This window comes from Typha angustifolia, chromosome 12 (genome assembly GCF_048772165.1).
Source record: "Typha angustifolia cultivar Huaian chromosome 12, ASM4877216v1, whole genome shotgun sequence".
Taxonomy (NCBI): Eukaryota; Viridiplantae; Streptophyta; class Magnoliopsida; order Poales; family Typhaceae; genus Typha; species Typha angustifolia.
Window position 1 is genome coordinate 9,198,820 of NC_133250.1, and position 23,813 is coordinate 9,222,632.

The window sequence follows — 23,813 nt, forward strand, 5'->3', positions numbered from 1 at the left end:
TTGAATATCGATAATTACCCCGGAGAAAGGAAACAACTACGAGAATGCCCCTGTCAAGTTCCGGCACCAACCGCCATAATTCGCAAATCAAATTTCGGTGGATTAGCTACGGAGTCCGCAAAGAGAGTTCCGTACGGTAACTGGATGGGTGTGAGAAGCCGATCAGACTAGGATGGACGGCGGATTGGATGCTACGCATAGGTAAATTATACGTACGTTCGTTTGGAGGACCCTCAGGCCGTTGCAATTGTTTTTGCAAATAACTACCTGCATTTGAATCTTATATACAAAAACCATCTCCTCTTTTTCACATTTATAAATTGACTCCTCGTTCGGATATTCCATTCTATATAATGTCTTTAACAAAAACACCCCTTTTCTTGGTCCTCTTGAAGGTTATTGTCAAAAGATATATAGAATTTTATATCGAAGGATGTAATTTTTACAGATATAACTGTAACAGAAGTTGATTTGCAAATATCCAAACGACGGTATGTTTTCTCAATAAATCTAAATTATGGGATGTTATTTGCAAATAAAACCCTATTTTTTGAAGAAAGAAACTTTTCGAACTTTTCCTTTTTGTGTCCAAAGAAAAACTGCCCAAATTTACTGTTTTTAGACCAAATTGCCCTTTTCATTTTGAGTGGGGAGAGAAACTTCTACTTTTTCATTTAATGCTAGTTTGTACCTTTATTAAAAAAAAAATCCACAGAAAAATCATGAGTTTTAACAAAATTTGAAAATGTATACATTATAAAAAAGAGAACTTTGAAAAACAAATAAATTATGAAAACAGAGATGGACATCCTTTGAGATTAAGTCATAATGCCGTTCAAATTGAAACCCTTGGATGACCATAGATTATTACTTAAAGTAATTCTAATCGGGCTTCAAAATTTAAATTTGAAGTTCGGTGGAGTTCCAACCAGACTCTATTGCTAGCTCCAACAGTGGAGCTTACTAAAAACATAGAGCCCGATTTATTTTATTTTAAGTTTTTTAAAAGTTTTAAATTTATCTAATAATTATTGTATTCAACGATTTTAATTTTATATGTATTCTTTATTAAATAATCTAATTAATTAAATAAAATATAGAATTAGTATTTTAAAAAAATAATATATAATTAGTGGACAATGTAACCTGGGAAAGAGTCGTCCTTTTCAAACAATTATTATTCTTTTCTACAACAAGAATTACAATAATAAATCTAAAGCAACACGATTTTTCAAACAAAAAAAATATAAGACACCAAGCCCAAAAAATAAATCACAGCAGTTTAATTCGACCACGTCTCCTCTCTCATTCACCTAATTAACCTCATTAATCTCTATCCCAAATCTCCCATATCAAAAATCCTTTTCTATAGTTTTATATCCTTCTATTCCCCCCCTCACGGAAACTGGAACGAAGCCCCAGTCCCAGTTGTCGCCCCCGAAGTTTTGGGGGGGCTGATAGCTATCCAGAGCAAGGATATCGTAATCGCGATAAGTCCCGACCACACGAAGACTATCGTCGGCGTCTTCCCCCTTCGCCCCATCAACCCCTTGGCGAAAGGATAGAGATGGGCCAAGACCCAGAAGCTAAAGAAGGCTCCTCCGAGCAGTTTGCTCCACTGGGGCACCTCGCTGTAGATAGTCCTCGCGAACGCGAACGCTATCGCGATTATGTTCACCATCATGAGCGTTATCGGGGGTATCATAAGCGACGTCCACTTCACCAGGTATAAGTCCGCGTAGATATCCTCGACATCCTCCCCCGAGGATTTCGACGTTAGCGTGAAGGAAATCTCTATCCCGGCGATGACTTTGAGGAGGCCTTGCACGACCGCGTAGAGATGCGCGCTGGTTCCGGATATGAGCCAGAACTGCTCGTTGCGCCACCACTCTTCGAGGCCGACGCCGGACCACTTGACCTCGAGGATGGCGAGGAGGATGAGGGTGATGGTGATGGTGAGGAGGTAGATGAGGAAGGTGACGTTGAGGGTCTGGACGATGAAGTAGCCGGAGAAGAGGGAGAGGGCCGGGAGGAAGCAGTAGACGAGGAGGAAGATGGAGGTGAAGGGGTAGATGCCGACGTTGAGGTAGGCGATGCGCTGGAGGAGCTTGAGGCGGGAGGAGGCGAGGAGGGCGTTGTTGCGAGAGAAGAAGATCTCCACCGACCCGGTCGCCCAGCGGAGCACCTGGGTGGGTGGTCGGGTTTATAATATAAAGAAAAACAAAAAACTATCAGTTTAAGCTTTTAGTTTATAATAAGTTAGTACGATGTACCTGGTGGAGACGGTCGGTGAGATTGATAGGGGCCGAGCCCCGGAAGGCATCGCGCTTGGTGATGCAGTAGACGGAACGCCATCCGCGGTTGTGCATCCGGTAGCCGGTGACGACGTCCTCTGTGACGGAGCCGTAGATCCAGCCCACGCGCTCCCCCCACTCCGTCTTGTCTTCATACCTATTAAAATCCATTCATCCTGATTGACGCTAGCTCTATATCTTTTTGGATTCGAACTCGTTAAGTCCACATCTATTATAAAATTTTCATATATCCTTTTGATTATAAATTTACCAGCAAGATATGACTGAAACAGCCTCAGCTACGGTGGATGGGTCAAGAGGCGGGCGAGGCACAGTGAGCGCACCGGGAGGCCGGCCGTGCTTGACACCCGGGTGGTCAGCAAGCGGCCGTCCCTGGAACTCCGCGACTGGTATCGACTCTGCGAGCGCCGCTGAGTTCCCGAACCGCTTCGGGGCGGCATGGAGCTCACTATCGAAGTCCTCCGCCCTCAGCGACTGCGTCTCTGAGTCGGGGTCCTTGAACGTGCTCTTCTTCTCCTTCTTCCTGAACCAGCCGGAGTACTCCGTCGCCCTCGGAGGATCAAATCCGTATAACGCAAACCGCCGGAATATGCATCCCGTTCCGACGTACACCGGACCCTGGATTCCATTCCCAAGTTACTAACAAAACTCAACTTTATCTTAGATTCCTGACCAATATTAGATATATAAATATATACCTGGACGCCGTCGAGGGCGCGCATGTTGCCGTCGAAGAAGACGGTGTTGTGGTTGGCGTAGCGGTCGGAGGGGTCTATGCCTTCGAAACGCTGGGGGAATTGGATGTAGCAGATGCGGTCGCCGCCGCGGTCCATCATGAAGCACATGCCCTCGCGGATGGCCTGCGAGTTGTAGATGTAGTGGTCGCAGTCCAGGTTGAGGATGAACGCGCCGTTGGACATGACGGCGGAGGCGCGGACCAGCGCGTTCATCGCGCCGGCCTTCTTGTTGTGGTCGTATCCGGGACGCTTCTCGCGGGAGACGTAGACCATCATCGGCAGGCGGATGTCCACGTCGCTGAAGTCGATCATCTGCTCCTCCTCCGGCAGACCAAATAGGGGTTCCGACGATGGCGGCTTCAGCATTACCTGCATGCATTTCTCTTGGTAGAATTAATTCAAATTCTTTTTTTTTTCTTCGCTCCTAAATAGTCATAAAGAATTTGGTATACAATAGATAGAAGAGCTTAGAATAGGCAAACTCTACGATCTAGCTATTTAGCTACATTTTCACCCCCGGTACTATGACGTAATACACATTATATTTCTTAACAATAAAACTTACAATTTAGCCCTTACATTATCTAATAATGTAATATACTACCGGCCTTCACTATAAAGATGGAGAACCGCTATATATCTATATATATGTTCTTCTTTAGTTTTTAATACCTGGAGAATGCCTGCGTGGTCTCCTTTGGAATGCTCAGGAGAGGGCACAGCCCACGTCCCCGGCCAATGCGTGCCATCCGCCATCCACGTAGCCTTGGGAACCTTCGGCTGCTCCATTGGATCAGCTCCCGTCTCCCTCATATGCTTCAGCATCTTCATATCCTCCCTCGCATTAAACGCCTCGGATCTCCTCCTTATCGAGTCCGGCAACCCATTAATCCTCACCTTGAACTCATCGTACTCTCTCTTCACCTTCCTCCTATCCTTCACGAAGTCCGACCTCCTCTTGTTCTTTGTCGGGTCGCCCTTCACGTTGAAGTAGCTGTCCGGGTTCCTCGGCTCGATGTCGTGCTTCCGGCAGAACGGTACCCACATGTTCGCGAAGCTCGCCGCCTCCGCCATGGCCTCGAAGGTGAGAAGCGCGCCGCCGTCGTCGGAGATGTAGCAGGCGAGCTTGTCGACCGGGTAGTCGACGGCGAGGATGGAGAGGATGGTGTTGGCGGTGACGAGCGGCGGTTCTTTCTCCGGATCGGCAGTGGAGACGAAGACGTCGACGCCGGGGAGGTCGGAGCGGCCGGTGGGGTTGGAAGGGGACGGCATGTCGAACTTGTCCCTGAGGACGGTGAGGTCCGTGGCGCGGTTGATCGGGCAGAGCTTGGGGACTTGGTCGAGTAACCAGGAGAAGGCGAACCAGACCTCGCAGACGATCGACATCCCCCACAGCCACATCGCCTCTTCGTTCGGGTGCTTGATCCGCCATGACAGGAAGAAGAAGAGCGCCACCAGCCGGAGTACCATCAGCAACCTAACTCACAACAACAACAACAACAATACTATTAATTTGCAGTTTAGTAATCTTGCAATTAACGCCTTGTCTTTGAGCTGTTTGTAATTTAACCACACTATGTTTGCCATAAATTTCATAGTACGCCCCGCATTAACTTATACTTATCTAAACAAGAATATTTCATTAGATACATCCTTTAAAATTAAAGGGTCCTTAACCGCTTAAATACTCTTATTTGAGTATAACAAAATTATATAGTTCTTCAAGAATTTTTTTTTCCTCTAAGATATTTTAGTAAATTTTGTTAGTGGTTAAGTTAGAAAAAATGTCAGCTAGGCCTACAACGGAGTATTAATCACATATTACTAAATCATAGGATGTTCGTTTGGAAAGTTCATCACATAGAGAAAGATAATCATCATAATATCTGATCTGAGCCAGGATTCTAAACGCCAATTAAGATTACCTGTAAGGACTGATGATGGCGGCGGGCATCGGAATCTTGCGAGTCAGAGGCTTCCATGGCTTGTCGGTGTTCTCCGGGATGCCATCTCCCATCCCCTCGTCGAGATCGTCGTCATACATCCCGTCCTTGGGCCAGAAGGCGTTGCCGTAGCCGTAAGTTCCCTTGCTCTCGAAGAGCCAGCGGTTGTGATCGAACTCGCCGGTCTGGCTCCGCATCAGCAGCGACTTGTTCGAGCTCATGATGCGGTTGTCGGCCTTTCCGTTGCTCGGGGCCGGGAGCGGGAGCTTCCCGGAGGTCATGTCGGCCGGCTCGTCGTCGAATTCCCCGATCTTGTATGGCTCCTTGCAGCCGGGGCATGTGCCGCCGTCCTTCTGTGCATCAAGGTAGCAGTCTCTGCATATCTTAAACCTGAAAATGATATTTAGAGAGCAAAATTTACTCTTGGCATCGGCAGTACAACGACACACCTTTGTTTGGATCAAGAGAATTAAAAAAACAAAAAAAAGGTAGGGTAACATATGAGATGCCTGCATTCACAAGGATCAATATCTTCTCCCCTCTCGTTCCTCATAACCTTGCCATCGCAGGCCGGCATGGCGCACCTCGAGCCCTTGGCGCCGGCCATCTGGGGATGCGTCACCTCCGAATCGATCACCTTGTCCATGAGGTGTGCGCGCGTGACGCTGTTGAAGCCCCCGGTGAAGAGCGAATTCGAGACGTACTGCTCCTCCGCCTTGAGCGCCACCGACGCTGCCTCCTGCCCGTCCATCGGCTGATTGTCGGGCGTCGGCGGAATCTGAACCGTATAATTGGTGTAGTCACCGGAAAGCTCCCCGGACATGTCGATGTCCTCTCTCGACAGGCTCACGTACCGCCCGCTGGACGTCCGCCTCGCAAACTTCACCGTCTGCCCCGTCGAGTTCCGGCTGCTCTGAGACCCCGACGGGCTGCGGATCGCCTTCTTCGAAGGATTGTAAGGTGCAGATGCCATCTTGTTTCTAGTTGCACTTCAGAGTTTCTTTCCTCTCTTTCTAGTGCTTCATCATAGGAACAAGGATCAATTCTTGGATCCTGAAGCCATACAAATTCAGACACATTTGTATCTAACATAAATATTCTGTGGAGTGTAGTGAAAAAAAAATTAATTACCAGTATATATATGTCTTCAGGTGCATGCAATCACCCACAAAAGTTTTCAGTTATTAGCTTCCCAACCAGACCTATTCCCATAATCCAACTCCTTTAATTATGCCTAGTTCACAACGCCCTCTCCCTTCCCCTGCCCATTCGAAAATAGAAGCTTTGCAGGAATGGTAGGGAGAACATTGACTCGGAGAGAATGAAAGGAGAGGAGAGGAATGAAACGAGAGAGAAGAGGAGGAGGAGGAGGAGGAAGGAGGGCAGAAAGCTCGGACTTAGTCTGACTATTGCTATGTTAAGAAGAGAATTTTAGGTAGTTATTTGTGCAGGTTTTAAAGGAGGACTTTGAGGAGGATTTGTGGTGGTGGGAAGAGGTCAATGGAGAGCCGTTCTGGGCTCTCTACATATTTCTTTTTCATCTGACGATTTTGCCCTCGTTTTTTAGAGGCCCGTCGTGTTTAGTGTTATGGGTAGTTTAGTACATAACAGAGATGTCCTAACTAGAGTATAATATATGGAAAAAATGATGATTATTAGTAACTTAAGAGTATAATAAATTAGATTCGACCTGGAATAATCCGGTGCGAGTTAGTCATCAAATTTGTCTCAATGCATCAATTATGTATATACTAAACAATTCTGATTATATTCGCTTTAATTCTACTATCTCTTTATTTAAATTTTTTATTCTAGTATTAATAAATATTGATAATACCATAGTTTTTAACTATATTTATTAATGTCACTGAAAATATAATATTTTAAATAGAAATATTTCTTACATTTATAAGTATCACGAAGAATTTTATAATCCCAGGTATTATAAATACCGATAATACCACAGTCTTCCACGATATTTATTATAAATACCAGTAATACTACAGTTTCAAAGATAGTTATTAATACTAGCAAAATAATTAATTACTATCATTAGATGAAAATACGTTGATTAAAAAAATTATGATACTAAAAGGTATCATTCGGCGTGATTTACTAATGCAGTTGATGATTATTTTTCTGTAGTAAAAAAAGATCTATGAATATTTAACAAACGAAAGAGATAATCTATATGTACTGAATCAATGTCCAAGAGTGAGCTTGCACAATCATTAGGAGTAATCACACCTTATTTCTTCTGCTGCAAATCATTTGAAACACGATTCCTCGAAACTAACGCAATGAAACATAACATTATTCACCAAACCCACAAAACCAATTAATGATAGACCAGAAGCCCTCACTTAGAACAACTAAGACAGACAGACATAAGAAGAACACGACACTGAGGTCAACAAAGAAACTAACCCTCTTATATGAAGCTCTCATATTTCCTTTTACTTCGTCGTTAATTTCTTTCTTTGAGAAAGTTGCAACTCGTCATTTTCTTTTTCCTATGTGATTAGTCTCTCTGCCTGTCCTTTCCTGGCCTTCACGGCTTCGCCAGCCCCACCTTTGCCTTTGCCATTGCCATCCTTGTAACCCTTGACATGGTTTTCACCACTGCTATCTTTACTGCCGTGGTCATGGCTTCTACCACTACCGCCGCCGCCTCCGCCGCCGCCACTACCGCCGCCTCCTCCACCACCTCCACCACCATTGCCACCTCCCCCGCCGCCACCTCCATTGCTGTTGCCACTCCCTCTTCCATGACCCCCACCCTTCCCTTTTCCGCTTCCCCCACCACCACCACCTTTTCCAGTACCACTACCGCTACCATTACCACCACCACCTCCATTACCTTTTCCATTTCCGCCACCACTGCCGCTGCCGCCGCCACCACCATTACCGTTACCATTGCCTTTGCCATTGCCACCACCATTACCGTTACCATTGCCTTTGCCATTGCCACCACCATTACCTTTGCCATTGCCGCTACCACTACCACTACCACTACCACTACCACTATTTCCTTTGCCATTACCACTACCATTGCAGCCGCCGTCACCACCACCATTACCTTTGCCACCACCACTACCGCTACCGCTGCCGCTACCACCACCGCGGCCACCATTTCCTTTGCCATTACCACTACCACTACCATTGCCGCCGTTACCTCCACTTCTACCACCATGGCCATGGCCATGGCCACTGCCACTTCCACGGCCACCCCCTCCACCGCCGCCGCCACCACCACCACCTCCTCCCCCGCCGCCGCCGCCACCCCCACCCCCACCACCTCCACCTCCACCACCACCACCACCTCCACCACCACTTCCCCACCCCCATCCACCACCTCCTCCACCTCCACCACCTCCCCCACGTTGGTTATCTATAGAATCCATTGCTTCTTGAGCTTTAACTCCAACAAGGCTGCTGCTAACTGCAGCGGTGTTGTTCTGGAGTGGCATGTGTTGCTCCCCATCGCTAGGCAAAGCGACACCAAGCAACAGAACTATGGTTGCAGCTGCCACTGAGAAGAAACACAAAGGCGTCCTCTGTAAGAACACCCCCGTTGCCATTGTCTTAGCTATTTTCTTTGCACTGTTAAAGACCTTCATCTCTCTTATTTATACCATAGACGAAGTGGTGGTCATGATGGGAGATCATGGAGAGAGATGAAAAAAGGAGACAGAGAAAGGTGGGTAGAATGGAGATTAGCTTGCAGTGCACTTCAACTTCACATGCATGTGGACTCTATACAGTATTGATGCCATTGATAGTGCACTCATTTCATGCAGTGGCTTCCAATGTGATCCCATTCTTCATGGGTTACCCATGCTTTTGACCTTTTGTATGCAGCTGTATAATTCCATTATCCTTTTTGGTGGTCATGACACCTTGTCCAGCACTATAAGACTATAAAAATATTAATTACTAGCTGTGATCAAATATATAGTTCATGAATTATATCAGAGTGGTTGTCCGACTTCTGACATGAGATGGAGTGGTTACATGATAACTTCAGAATCATCAATCTGTTTTCAGAATTGCATGCAAGGACTGCGGTTTCTTGTTATTTGGAGAGTCGAAATTTATTGACTGTCAAGAAACAACAGTCTAATAATATATGCAGGCAAAGAAGACAGTTAGAATTCTAGGACTACATATTAGCTACTTCAGTTATATAAAGAGGTAAAGTGGTGGATAAAGATAACAAGACTTAGCATCAAAGTACAACAAGCATATTAATTGCTGAAAAATGTGTCTTCTAAATCCAATATAAACATGCTAGTTGAGCTCTTCAGAAAATAGGAAGAAATCTCAAAATAAATCTTGAATCTAACTTACAGTGTAGTTTTGACCTAGAGTCATTGTAGGTTTTGTTTGAAATTAAATTAAACAATCAGAAGATTTTTAGGTATAATCTGTATGAGATAGCGAAATCCATGGAAATTAGCTATGCATGAGTATGCAACAATTAATAAGGAAGATCGCGATAAAGAAACTAATGAACAAAAATGAAGGTGGAAAGGCAAGTTCTATTATTTTGAATTTCCAATTATTTTAGCTATCTAATTCGGGGTGTTCCAAGGGTATTTCCATATACTGCAGTCCATACAGGTGCCTGAGGAATTCGGCAAACTATAGATTATTCATAGTTGCAAAAATTTAACTATCTGACATTGTGATTAACTCTTCTGTACTCTGGCATTTCACAATCATAAATAGAACAAACACGAGAGTTGGGATTCCTTACCTTAATGCTAATAACATCAGCAGCAGGGGGCTTCACATCCAATTTCAAGACCACAGTAGAACATTGCCCTGTTATTAGAGGTGTAAGCAAGCCGAGCTTGATCAAGCCTAGCTCTGATCAAGCTTGGATTGAAATTAATTTCGAGCCTGGCTCTATGATTAAGCTTGAATTGAAATTATTTCGAACTCAAACCGAGCTCAAACTTAAATAAGCTGCTCAATTAGCAATTTCAAACATTATCAATTCAAGCCATTTTTGAGCCTGAGCAAGCTTGAATTGATTTAGGCTTGAATCAAGTTTGAAATAAAACCTAATTCAACTATAAATATATAAATATTACTAAAGTATAAATCATAAACAATAAAGATATAATTGTGTTAGAAAATTACAAGCAACCAAAATATAAATTACAAACAACAAAGATAATTATATCGAAAAACTACAAACAACCAATATATACATATATATATATATATATATATATATATATATATATATATATATATATGAGTCTTATTGAGCTGATTCGATCGAGCTGGCTCGGAATCAAACTTGGCTCGAATTTAATTTCGAGCATAATTTCAAGATCAAGCTCAGCTTAACTTATTTTCGAGCCAAGCTTGATCGAGACTTGACATGAATCTCGTGCTGCTTGAAATCTTTCCTATCAATCCATGAGCACTAATTTCACAAGGATGCATACAATTTTAGCTTATCCAACTCCCGTAAATCTTCATCAAAAGTTTTAAGCTTAGATGTACTTGATCCTTCTGATACACCATTAGAGTCTCATTTGTTAGTTAATACAGCCAATTCCATCATCTCTGGTACATCCCCATTTCTCTGCAATGAATATGAATACAAAATGTATGAAAAATGAGGTAAGAAAACAGTTTAAGGCACTGATGCATAATAATTAGAAGCAGATTTATGGAGGGAAGAGTGAACTAAGAGATTGTAAGTAACCATTAAAGAATCAGATATCGGCCTTCAATGAGTACAGTGCCATCCCAAGATAGCACGTAAGACAGAAGAGCGTAGATTGATGTTAAATTTCTGTTATCAAAGTTATACCACTCCAAGCCCATGCCAGGAATTATGGTTACCTTCATCAAACCAAAGTGCACTTCAGTAGCATCTTATTATATTTCAATATCCTCCAAGGAAACCTAACTGTTAACTAAGGTGATCTGTCAAGGAAATTAGGCAATTTCTGGACATGAATAACTACAGAAGACATAAGTAATGATCAGTGAACTAAGGTGATCTGAAGCATAATTATGGTTGCAGAGCACTCAGGATTTTTCCGAAGCTATAACAATTTCCCACTGCACACATACATAATAATTCTGTATAGAGAAAAACATTTGAGCAGAGAAAACTAAGTCTCCAATTAGATATGCTACCGAACAGGGAGGATAATTTTGTTATAGTTACAGATGAAGCAGGAGGATAAACTACATACAGAAAAATAAACACATCAGAAAATCCATCAAGGTAGATATACAGGAAAAAAGACACGTAAAGAAGATAATTATTCCTCTGAGCTACTACAAGAGAAACAGGAGAACCTGTCTCCATAAATTGTCACTGTACATAACCATACTTCTCCATCCATCTCTATCCTGGGAAACATCTTCCCTTAAGTTCAGGTACTAGTACATTAGTACTAGCAATTAAAAATAATCTTACATTATACTGAAGTTCGATTTTCCCTATATTATCCAATCAACAAAGTAATTTCATCATGACTGACTCTAAAGGACAGTTTCATAGAGAAAGAATAAGAAAAAGCAACACATTGATAGAACAAAACAGCTACAAAGAACTTGAATGAATGCTCCATTGCAGCAAGACCTTTAATTACAAAATGTAGTATAAAATCCCAAGTCTCAGTTTAGTTCATGAGAAATAATAGGATAAACTTTACCTAATCAATATGTCTATATTCTAGTTAAGAATAATCATATATTCCAAGAACACTACGACTATTTTCTAAAATGTGGTACAGCAGTATACCTGATCGTTCCCCGTAAATTGCAAACATTTACCTGCATTTGGGTAATTTCATCAAAAAATTAGTAACAGTCCTCAAATAAAAGGCTCAACAAACTACAATATAGTAACCCCAACAAACCCTAATATACACAAAGACCACAATCCAAGATTCCACTCCAAAAACGGAAGCAAAATACTACCAAAATTCACTTAGAGAACACCTAGATGATAAGAGAGAGAAGTGAGCAAGACGGTGATGAGAAGAATCGGATTTGGGAACCTTGCTTTGTTTTCGAGAGCACTTGGTCTGCGGGCCGGGTCTGAACAGGATCCATTTGTTTTAATTGGGTCGGATCACGTTGTGGGTTCTGACTGCTGAGTCCGGGCTCCAAATAGGAAGCTCTATGAAATATAAATTATAACCTCTATTTTGTAGCAAAATTTCTTATGTACATTATAATTGATAGGCAAATACTCTCGTACCTTCTAAAATTCTAATGTTGAAACTAATGGTTGCGGCACCCGGTACGATTACATGGTACCCAATTAGAGGAATTTAATACTTTATTAAAGCACTAATTAGTCATTAATGATCATATTTATGGTTACCATAATTTTTTTCTTTGCTTTAAAATATGATTAGATCTTATTAATATTTTTTTGTCATGTTTGGTAATTTGATAATAAATAACAAATCAACATTTAACCTTAGAATCGGAACGACAATAGAGTGTGAAGTCAGATAAATCAGCTATTAGAAAGGCAGAGATAGAAGCCAGAGTGTAACCATAAACAGAGTATCAAAGAGGGGGACAACTAAGTTGGAGGCTCATCACTAAGAACGAAGAGAAAATAGGAAAGGAGTCATACATGGGGAGGAGAAAGATTCCAACAAAGACGAAAAAGGTACAGAGCGAGATTCTGAGAGAGTTGGAAATAAAGAAGGTGTAGAGTTAGAGAAAAAAAGATGGTTGGGCTTGGCCTAAGTGGCTTGTTTTCACCACCCACACTCCAAGCCGCATAAAGGGTCGGGTCGACAAACGTAGAAGCCAATGAGGAGTAGGAGAAAAGAAAAAAAAATTAAAAAAAAAACTTTTAGGGGAGAAGAACCCTCCTAGGGAGGGTAAAATGGTAATAAAGCCTCTCTCGTGAGGAAAAGAAAGTGGCGATCAAAGAGCTAGGGCTAGCACTAGAGAAGAAGAGTTTTTTTTTTTAAATTTGGGATTACTTATGAGATGATTATGTCTTTTAACCCTATAGACATTCCTTTGGCCCTTTAAATTTCTCTTTCCTTTTGCTTTAAAATATTATTAACTCTTATTAATATATTAAATGTCGACGAATCTGTAAGTGTTTAATAATTTGATAATAAAGAAGCTCACCTTCAGGAAACACAAAGTAGAATTTACCTTTGCGATGTGTTTAATTATCTAAACAAAGCCAATTATAAAGAAACAAAACAACTTAATTCAAATCATTTCTTTAATCAAGAGGCCTTTGGAATCCATACCTTTTTCAAAGGGCAGATGCTCTCTTAAATACGGAAACACAATTGTAAATAGTTGACAGGAATACTTGCTCTCCACCATTACAAGTTTAGTTGGCAACAAAAGCTTAAAGAAAAAAAAGTTAAACCAAAAAAAGATTATGTCACTGGAGGAAATTAACCAAGTCATTGACTATAGATATATATATATATACAAGGGAAAGAAAGAACGGCACGACTGGTTGCATATCTATATATTCTAACAAAGGATGACGAAATTCAAATGGAATCCACTTCCTTGTTCTCATTTTTCTATTGATCATTTAATTAAGAAAATGGTATTAATTGATAGACTGCAATCGTAGTCATTAAATCCAATGACGTGTTGTCTTCGTATCGCAGAGTCCCAAGAAAGAAAATTGTCTAAGATCTCTTGTTCATTGTTTAGAGTCGCAGGCTTTGTCTCCCCAAATAAACAAACTATTTCTTGCCAGCATAATGGTGGCAGATTCTGGGATAGATTCACTCCTAGTAGAATAGTAATAAGCAGGGAAGGCTACTCACCCTTGTCTTCTTTCTTCAAAACTAGTGAAGAAGAAATCGTAGCAGAGAGTTGGAGAAAGGAGGGACCCTTCAAATGAATACTTTTTCTCCGTATGCCACTAGTTTTGAAACAAAATCTATTGACCCTTAGACCTTCGAGAAAAAACAAAGCAACAACTACTGCCACTGGGAACACGTCAGGGCTTATGCTTTGGAACTCTGTTGCATTGATTCTAACCAAGAAATGGACAAAATTGGTCAGTGTCCATCTCTGGCCACCCAAATGTTTCTGTTGTATCCTGGGACTGGATCCAAAGTTCTTGACTAGACAGGCCTTTAAATAAAATTTTTAAATAAAATTTTAAAATCAACCGATTGGAATAGAGTTGGTAGGTACCTTTCCTTATAATCAAGATGGTCATGAGATTAACTCTACCTTTCTTATAAGATCGATTTTAATTCCAAAATTATTATGGTAGTTTGATGGTTGATGTTGGCCTGGCTCGATGATTTAGCTCGGTTGATGGTTCGACGATATAGTTGGCTTGAAGGAGTAGCTCGTGATGGCTTTGAGCAATGTTTCAGCATCATTTAGTTCGGAGTAATAGTTAAGCGATACACACGGTTTAAAATCTAAATTATGTGACTTAGCATATTGGCTAAAGTTTGATAGAGCCTCAGTGCATTTGTATCCAGGAAAGGTTGACTCTTTTTTCAGTTCATATCTAGTCTTTGACTCTTAAATGATAAAAAAAAAACTATATAATATAATTTTAAAAATTTAAATTGGGAGACAAAAAAAATAATTAAAAAACTCTAGGACTCATTCATAATATAAAGAATTATGGATGTTCCGTCTATGACCCAATAGTAATAATCTAAGAGGGAAGGTTCTCAATTTTACGTCATACACATCAACGACTTGTCTTCTTTGGCATTGATCTAGATAGTGGACCGAAATATGGGGCATTAATTGGTTAATCTTTTTTCATAATTAAAGAGATTGAAGGCTATATAGATGTTAATGTTTGGTAACCAGTACAACCACTGGTCATCCAAAATGACTAGTTTCTTTGTCTTCAAGCTACTTTTCTCCCCCCGGACACAGGAATAAGGGTTAAATGTCATTAATTTTTACTTCTTTATAACTAAAATAATAGGCATATAATGCCTTTCACTAGATTATCATTAAGGCCTCTTCTAGATTTTTTTTCAATCCTTGCCATCCAAACCTCCTTATAATATATGTTGGTTTGTTATCTGAAAGCTTCGGATTTTTGTTTAGTATCTAACAACTCCAACCACTTATGCTAATGATAGAGCACTATGATTAATTGAATCATACTAATCAAAATTAGCATATAATATGGTGTAAAACTATAAATCTACGACTAATGAGAGAGAGAGAGAAAATAAGCATAATATTCCACCGCTGTAAGAAAAAGACAACAAAAGGAGATGTGATGGGAATTATGAGTCCTGCATTGAGGGCTTCGAGAAGGATTGAAACCTAGGAGGACTTTAGTTATATGCATCCGAGACCAAGAAAGGGAGTCATCTCAAAAAATAGACCAGAAAGTAAGTTGATTATTTATCGGGTCGAATTTGAATCATACGAGAGAGATAATTATTTCTGCCAACCCCATACGAAACATTATTTATTTTTCAAAGTTATGCTCACAGGAAAGTGATCTATACCATATAAAATCACTGACTCGTATAGCGATTTCCCTCCACATGTATAATTTGTTTTATAATACATCTACATGGACTAATTTTTTTATTTTTTTTGGAAAAAAGTTATTATAGATTAACATGGCAATTATAAAAGTTTTCCTTAGGATCGGGTACCAAAATTTGCTTTGTAGATAGGGATGGTAGAGTCGTTTCAAGCTAAATATTGGTGAATGCTCAACAGCGCCCCCGAACAACTAGAGCTTTAGCAATAAGCATCGATTTTCTAAAGTATGAATCAACAACCCGCAAAAGGCACCCACTTTATCCATCACCGTTGATCTTGACCTATCCCGTGGAAGGTGGTTCCCACCGTATAGGAATGTTGGTTGGGCTCAGGGTTAGTTTCGTATGTCTTACAAATTAACTAAGCAAAGTAAATCGTTGTTTAGAGATAAAATACAGAGCCAAACATTTTGAAGTATTTCTTCTCTCTCAAATTACTGAAATTCACTTTATTATTATACTTCTATATGTGTGTGTGGGAGTAAGACAACAATACAACCATGAAACTATGCTCTTTAAAGATTATTTCTCATAAAATCTCAGAGGGCAGTAAGTTTCGAGGTCCTGAGAACAAATGAGGGCACCAAGTGTCCGAAGCAAGCCCTAAGCTGATCGGCGACCGGCCCGAGACCGATTTCCGACAAAAAAAAAGGGGGGGTAATAATCTTGGATAGACATGAAGCAGATATTAACCCAACCCTCCCATCTCATGTTCGGATTGTAAATGAGTTTGAAACTGAATTGGATGCAATGTTTGGTGAGGTTAAAAAAGTCCATAGGAACTCGCGAAACGGTGTGGGCGTGACGTTTAAAACCGGAGGCGCCGCGGTTGTAACCTGTAAGGCTTCGCCCGCGGGTATAAACTACCGCCTTACCCCCACTTCTCTCTGCTCCCTTCCGCCCCCCCCCCCCCACCCATCTCCTTCGTCGTCTCCATAATAAAGCATTCAAGAAGAGGTCACAGTGATTAAAAGAAGATCGACACAGATAGAGAGAGAGAGAGAGAGTAATGGATTCCGATTACGGCCTTACGAGAGAGCTGTCCGAGCTCCAGAAAGAGAGAGCCAAGTACCAACCGGAGCTCCCCCCTTGCCTTCAGGTCAACTCTCTCTCTCTCTCTCGCTTGCTCGCTCGATCTTCTCTTTTGCTCTTCTTGGTACCTTTTCTAGTGGTAGATTGGAGAATTGGGTTTTCGTATCCTTACTTCCTTGTAAAGGTTTTGATGGTTCTGTTGATTTGGGGAGATAATGGAGGTTGATCGAGATTTTTTTTGCTTGTCCTCGAAGATTTACATTTTGATCAAAGGGAGCGATTTTAAGTAGCAGTTAGTGTCAATATTTGGTATTCTTTTTTTTTTTCTTTTTAAATTATTGTTGTTGGATTGAAGTATCATTTATTGTTTTATTTTTCCAAGTATATATTCAAATTGAATATTGGATGACTCTGTATAATAGTTCATACATCAGGAAGCAATAACAATCGGTGCATTTAGCGTTCAAATACAGAACAATTGCTATTTTGATTCTCTTAGATTCCTTTGGCTTTGTGAAGTTGCCTATTTGGGTTGCAATAATTTTTTTTTTTTTTTGGATACTTTGAGCAGGGGACTACTGTGAGGGTCGAGTTTGGGGATTCAACAACGACCACAGATTCATCTAGTGCGCATGCAATCAGCCGAGCCTTTCCCCACACTTTTGGGCAACCATTAGCTCACTTTCTGAGGGCAACTGCAAAGGTTCCTGATGCACAGATCATTGAAGACCATCCACCTATCAGGTTTACTACTACAATTTCTCTTTTCCGTCTCTGATTAGTTTATGATTACAATTGTAGAATACAGATCATCTCATATCTTTGAAGACCACTTTTTATATCGTGCCTAATTGCCTTTATTACAGGGTCGGAGTTGTATTTTCTGGGAGACAATCACCAGGAGGACATAATGTCCTGTGGGGCCTTCATGATGCTTTAAAGATCCGCAACCCTGACAGCATTTTGCTTGGATTTGTTGGTTAGTATCATAGTATCCCTTGCATAATTGATAGTACTGGTCAAGAGATTGCATATATTATTGATAGTTATAAGTAGACTAACTAAATATGCAAAAGTGGCCATATTTGGTTAGATTATCATTTTATTTTCATAAGTGACATTTGAAGTGAATGTTTAGTTGTACATATAAAGTCCTTCTATTGTCAAGCTGCTTTTGCATGACCTTTTTTCTTCTAAATGCCTGCAATTGTGCCAAGTCCAGTCCCATCTACTGGCCCATGTGTTTAGGACTAGATGCAATCCAAGAGATAAAAGCAGAAGAAAAGTGGTGTATGTGTGTCTACGTGCGTCCATGCATGCAAACCTTGCAGCATAAGAGATGCAAAGATACAGAGTTGAAAAATCAGTCTAGGGCGTGCTATAGATATTATTTTCGGGAAGGAGTTTGGGGAGGGGAAACCATCCCTCCCGATGTCCTCATAATCCTTTTTGAGAGGCCCATTTCCAGAGCTTAATTGTGATTTTTCTGAATAGTTGATTAAGTAGATAAGATCAAGATTTCTTACTACACACAACAGAGGTTATAATCTAGGAGAGTACTTTCTTTGGTAATGAGTGCTTGCTTGTAATTTTCATTTCATGATAGATATCCAAGCATATAGGAAACAAGCGTTGGATTTTCCAGGATATATATGATGAACAATTTCAAAGTAATCAAGTTAATAATTTGATTGGAAGAACATTATAAGACTTAAAGTGTTCTAGACTTGTCTCATAAATCCTAATACAAGTGCAAATTGTCATGTGTACTTAGATGAATGCTTTACAATACTTTTTGCTCTAATTGTACTTCTCGTTTCTGGATATAGGTGGTACCGAAGGTTTATTTGCACAGAAAACCTTGGAGATCACAGATGACGCTCTTTCAACATATAAAAACCAAGGTTTGGGAAGAAAAAGAAAGAAGATATATTCTTGTTTCAGAAATTTTTGTTTTATTCTATATTCTATAGTTGACATCATTTTTGCACTTATAAAGGTGGTTTTGATATGCTTGGCCGGAGCGTAGATCAAATTAGGACAACTGAGCAAGTAAATGCTGCAATGTCGTCATGCAAAGATCTGAAGTTAGATGGCCTTGTCATTATTGGCGGTACTCTATCTTCCAACTCATTAAATATTTTTGCGCTCAGATCTGTGACTGTAGTTTCTTATTTGTTTGGTTATTCATCTTTGAAGGAGCCACATCCAACTCTGATGCTGCTCAGCTTGCGGAGACTTTTGCTGAGTCTAAGTGTCCAACAAAGGTACACATATATTTTTATTCTATAAATATGACAATAAGTCAATCTTCGAATCCTTAGTCTGTTATGAATTTGATATCTGTAGTTCATAGTTTGCTTTTTTGTACTTTTGAAGTACATTTATCTAAATCACAGAGAATGCAAGTATTCTTCAAATAGCACTAGTTTAGGATCGTAACCTTCAATGCTTCTTTGAGCTGAAATATGCTACTTTTGAACAGGTGGTTGGTGTTCCTGTTAGTTTAAATGGAGATCTCAAGAATCAGTTTGTTGAGACAGATGTTGGATTTGATACTGTATGCAGGGTAAACTCCAATGACTTTTTTTTTTACTGGAATGGTAACCTAACAGTACATAGTTCTAACTTTGAGATTTGAATCTTGTCATTTTCAATCCTTTCTGTATTCATCTTTGTTTTTTGGAAATATTGCCATATGTGATGTACTTTCACAATGCCAGAACCAGAATTCATGTTTGTTTGTAAATAAAATGGCATGGCTTATATTTTCTCTTGTTGCATTTTATGTATCTTGACAGATGAAGAAAGAATAGGATAGTGAAATCTTTCTTCATTCTTTTTTGTACTTCTGGTAGGTGATGTTGTATCAACTGGTCTTTTCTCTTGATTTTCTTTTTGTGATGAAAGAGTGGACTTGAAATATTGAACCTTGTTATGCCCATATTTTCAGGTCAATTCACAGCTCATTAGCAATGTCTGCATAGATGCCCTCTCAGCAGGGAAGGTATGGAATGATATTGCATAAAAGATTGCCTGTATTTATTATTTAACTAGAGGAGTAACTTTGTTAGACAATATAAGAATTATCACTGTATCATTTTACCAAAACTAGAAATTATGGTTTGGATGGTATAAACATTTCAAAGTTGTTTATACCATTTAAAGAGTATTATTATTCATTTTAGCATACACACAATTAACATTTTCTATTTTTATTTTGAATTTTATTAGAAGTTAACTTTTAGGGGATGAGTTACATATGATCCTTGTAATCTGGAATGAGATGCATCTAATTATTGTAAGTCTAGAAAGTTTTATGACATCCTTCTACTAACAAGTACATTCTATTTTATTTGCAGTACTATTACTTCATTCGTTTGATGGGTCGCAGAGCATCTCATGTGGCTTTGGAATGCGCACTGCAGTCACATCCAAACTTGGTGGACTTTATATGACATGAATTTCAGACAATTTTTGTTATATTAGACAATCATGATAGGATAGAATTAACCCATAAGAAATGCTGGCTTTTCTCTCTTATTGACTCACTTCAATTTGCTTTCAGCTCATCTTAGGTGAGGAGGTGGCTTTGTCAAAGCTGACTATTTTTGACATTACAAAGCAAATCTGCAATGCAATCCAAGCCAGGGCTGAAAAAGGTTGTTTACAGTCTACTTCAACTATTAATATATTGTCATAGTCTGCTGTATTAAATGTCTTTTTATGCAGGAAAGTACCATGGTGTCGTTCTTATTCCTGAGGGACTTGTAGAAAGTATTCCAGAACTGTATGCACTCCTGCAGGTAGTTTTTTCAATTATAAAATAGGCTACAGCTTCTAGATTTTTACCATTATTCTGACAGCATGGGTGCACAATCGATATGGACTCTCTTTAACCATTTTTGTTGCTCTGTAACTGATGTAGGAAATTCACAGTCTTCATGGGCAAGGTGTTTCTATTGAGAATATCTCATCTCACCTTTCTCCTTGGGCATCTGCCTTGTTTGAATTTTTGCCACCGTTCATCAGAAGACAGGTAGTTTCTTCAATCTCTTTTTAGTGAGTGGGAGCATCTACTTTTGCAGTTCCTTTTAGTCTAACCTGATATCATCAGTTATTTCTAATAACAAGATCTTTTATGATGCAGCTGCTTCTCCATCCAGAATCTGATAACTCTGCACAGTTGTCCCAGGTAAATGTGTTTTATCATCTAATACTCTTATAGGGAAGCAGACATTTTCTTATCTTTTAATTTGTTGTTTGATGTCCTTTTATTCAGATTGAGACAGAGAAACTTCTAGCCCATTTGGTAGAGACAGAACTGGACAAGCAAACGGTAGGTCAGCTACTGTTCTACTTTTCTATTTACAAGCAAAGAGCTTCATGCTTAACTTCTTGTAGACAGGCTTACAAGTTCTTTAATCTCTCCACCCTGAATCCAATATCTTGTTTGTACGAGCAGTTTACTGCAGTCTAATAGCTTCCATTGAATATTTCTATACATCATAGTCCGGTGTAGATAATCACTTGTGATGTTTGAATTTGTATGCATTTTCTTGCTATTCCTTTCTGAGCTAATCTTTACTGCACTAACTGTTTTACTAACTCTCCAGAAAGAAGGCACATATAAAGGAAAGAAATTTAGTGCTGTATGTCACTTTTTTGGCTATCAAGCTCGAGGGTCCTTACCATCAAAGTTTGATTGTGATTATGCATATGTAAGTTCTAGTTCGAGGATCATTCTGTCTTGGGTGAAAAAGTCTTGCTATAACAGTTTGTGAACTTAATATGCTAGGTTCTTGGCCATATCTGCTCCCATATACTATCAGCTGGTCTGAATGGATATATGGCAACTGTGACAAACCTAAAGCATCCAGTTAACAAGTGGAAATGTGGTGCTGCGCCTTTCACGGTAGGATCTCTAAATCCATGATGTTTAGTGAAGTCAAGATGATTACTTTATTTGTTTGAGTACATTACATGTTGGTTAGTTAGGAATGGTAGCAGACTCAAAATTGCACATGTAGTATGGCTTAAAAATATTATTCTGCCCAATATTTAATTCTTTAAATGTAGGCAAATTTATCAAAAACACACTGTTTTATTTAAGGTTACCATACTAAAATGCCTCAAAATACTCTTTCATTAGTTTTCTTAATAGTTGGTTACCATATTAATAGTAGGTTACCATACTAAAATGCCTAAAAAATACTCTTTCATTAGTTTTCTTAATAGTCGGTTACAATATTAATAAGTTAAAATAACTGTAGATACAAAGTTTTCAGTTTTATTTAAGGTTAAGGTAAAACTAAATGAAAAATTGTATTTTAAAGTCAAGGTACTTTTATTTTGGGTTTAGGGTTTAAGTATTGGGTAAAATTAACTCGGGATTTTTGTGAGGCATTTTAAGCAAAATAGAGGGGTCAAATGATAAATATCTCCATTGGTAGGGTTAATGATAATAAAGGTAAAACATAGGGTGTTTTTATACTCCTCAAACATATCAGTTTTTAACATATATTGGTCTCTATCAGGCAATGATGAGTGTGAAGAGATACTCGCGTGGTCCTGGAGCAATACCTATTGGAAAACCTGCCATTCATCCTGCAAGTGTTGACCTGAAAGGAAAAGCATACGAGTATGTTTCTGATGCCAACTTTGACTGATTTTCTAGTTGCTCACGTCTTTGTACTGTAAACCCAAGTCAGGGATCACTATTTTTAACAAGAGTAATGTCTGGCATAATCTAATTCTTTTTTTGGATGGAAAGATTCAGTTGAAAGAATTAAGGGTGGAAAAGATATTCTTTAGACATATCCATGATGCATCTGTTCACAATAAACATTCATCCCCTATCCCTCCATTCATTTGGAAATAAGTGGGACTGACACATTTATCAGTTCCACAATATTTTAAGTCATTTAGTCAGGTTTTATCTTCCACTGATGAACGAATGGATCTCATCTGTTGAGATTCTTTTGCAAAGGTTGGTCTTGAGATTTTTATCAAAATGAAACCAAATGAGTTCCAAATAACCTGATAGCCAGAAAGATGGAACCATAATAAAGTTGATACTTTGTTCAAGCAGACAATTATGACCTGTCTGTTGACATGATAAGCTTTAGCATTCAACTTTCGTCCTTGTAAAATTCGATCCAATTTTGAGAACTTGGGGGTGGCATATGGAGCAATATATTGAGTAATTTCTCATAGTGACCCATTTTATGTTTTGGTTTTTTGATGTTTAACTGCAATTAATGAAAAATCAGAAAGTGAGATCGCATGTTACATACTTTTCTTATCATACATTTTGATTATGTGAGAATTCTAGCGATTCTTATGTTCACGTTTTGCTGTAAATGTCAGGTTGTTGAGAGAAAAGGCTCCAAGCTTTCTGATGGATGACTTATACAGAAATCCAGGACCCCTTCAATTTGATGGATCTGGTGCTGATGACAAAACTTTTACATTGTCTGTGGAAGATCAGGACTACATGGGTAGGATCAAGAAGCTCCAGGAATATCTGGACAAGGTAAAAACCTGCAGCATTATGTGTGCTACTTTCTTTGTTACGGTGGCTTCTTAATCTTAGTGCTTATTCAAATAATTGATTTAAGGGGCTTGTCACACTGTCACTCTCTTTTTACTCTTCCCATTTCACCAAAGTTTGCTCTCTTTTCCCTTTGCCATGCATGTAACTACCTACAAAACAAACCATCATAAATTGCGAAAGAATATTTCTGATGCACCAAATGATAATTATATGTTTTTCGCTTATAGGTGAGAAGCATAGTGAAGCCTGGGTGTTCACAGGATGTTCTGAAAGCAGCCCTGAGTACCATGGCCTCTGTAACAGATGTGCTAACAGTGATGTCTGCTCCTTCCTTCCATGGCCAGATGCCTCTCTGAGCAGTAACACCTAAACATCTTGCACTCAACTGCACAATAATATATTATCCATTTTGTAAGCTTTTATTTCGTATCTCTAAATTTTGATTTCACCTGAGGCCTTCCAATGTTTGGAATCTCTGTTACTTTTGAGCTATTGAGTCTGTTGCTGTACAATGATTGAATAAATGTGACAAGGCCTAGCGAGACAATGTCAATGAAGACTGTAAACTGGGAGGATAACAGCAATATCCTGTGTATATATTTGTTGTTTTTGAATAAATTTTAAGAGCTCAGTAGATCTAAATCGAGTTTGTGTGGTTTATCCATAATGTAAATTGACTTTATTTGGCATAAATAAATGATTAT

At 39.5% G+C, this 23,813-nt stretch overlaps 2 protein-coding genes and 1 long non-coding RNA gene across 4 annotated transcripts; 1 reads left to right on the forward strand and 2 right to left on the reverse strand.

The window, feature by feature from the left end:
- Window positions 1–1,267: 1,267 nt before the first annotated feature.
- LOC140772350 (cellulose synthase-like protein D3) lies at window positions 1,268–5,968 on the reverse strand. Its single transcript, XM_073114378.1, has 7 exons — window positions 5,505–5,968; window positions 4,978–5,385; window positions 3,725–4,529; window positions 3,014–3,421; window positions 2,566–2,933; window positions 2,274–2,451; window positions 1,268–2,185 (listed from the first exon to the last, which is right to left on the reverse strand). Exons 1-7 carry the CDS (start codon window positions 5,966–5,968, stop codon window positions 1,397–1,399), a joined length of 3,420 nt encoding a protein of 1,139 aa, XP_072970479.1. The 3' UTR covers window positions 1,268–1,396.
- A 4,303-nt stretch (window positions 5,969–10,271) lies between these two features.
- LOC140772535 (uncharacterized) lies at window positions 10,272–12,004 on the reverse strand. 2 transcript variants are annotated; one of them, XR_012106306.1, is made up of 3 exons: window positions 11,953–12,004; window positions 11,774–11,805; window positions 10,272–10,597 (listed from the first exon to the last, which is right to left on the reverse strand). It is a non-coding gene; the product is annotated as an uncharacterized lncRNA (long non-coding RNA). The 2 variants fall into 2 exon arrangements; XR_012106307.1 differs by having other exon boundaries at window positions 11,892–12,000.
- A 4,407-nt stretch (window positions 12,005–16,411) lies between these two features.
- On the forward strand, window positions 16,412–23,751 carry LOC140771799 (pyrophosphate--fructose 6-phosphate 1-phosphotransferase subunit alpha-like). Its single transcript, XM_073113499.1, has 19 exons — window positions 16,412–16,620; window positions 17,125–17,297; window positions 17,420–17,532; window positions 18,383–18,457; window positions 18,553–18,666; window positions 18,753–18,820; window positions 19,039–19,122; window positions 19,507–19,560; window positions 19,916–19,996; window positions 20,122–20,215; window positions 20,286–20,359; window positions 20,482–20,592; window positions 20,704–20,748; window positions 20,836–20,892; window positions 21,170–21,274; window positions 21,352–21,468; window positions 22,091–22,194; window positions 22,923–23,088; window positions 23,337–23,751. Exons 1-19 carry the CDS (start codon window positions 16,531–16,533, stop codon window positions 23,463–23,465), a joined length of 1,854 nt encoding a protein of 617 aa, XP_072969600.1. The 5' UTR covers window positions 16,412–16,530; the 3' UTR covers window positions 23,466–23,751.
- Window positions 23,752–23,813: the final 62 nt, after the last annotated feature.

Bases quoted from the DNA above. Each gene is read 5' to 3' on its own strand.
- LOC140771799 (XM_073113499.1), top strand. From the start codon at position 16,531: ATGGATTCCGATTACGGCCTTACGAGAGAGCTGTCCGAGCTCCAGAAA. The intron at 18,458-18,552 runs GTTTGGGAAGAA...GCACTTATAAAG, and splicing joins TTCAACATATAAAAACCAAG to GTGGTTTTGATATGCTTGGC. The intron at 21,469-22,090 runs GTAGGATCTCTA...GGTCTCTATCAG, and splicing joins GTGGTGCTGCGCCTTTCACG to GCAATGATGAGTGTGAAGAG.
- LOC140772350 (XM_073114378.1), bottom strand. From the start codon at position 5,968: ATGGCATCTGCACCTTACAATCCTTCGAAGAAGGCGATCCGCAGCCCG. The intron at 2,934-3,013 runs GTATATATTTAT...AATGGAATCCAG, and splicing joins GCGCCCTCGACGGCGTCCAG to GGTCCGGTGTACGTCGGAAC. The intron at 2,186-2,273 runs GTACATCGTACT...CCACCCACCCAG, and splicing joins TCACCGACCGTCTCCACCAG to GTGCTCCGCTGGGCGACCGG.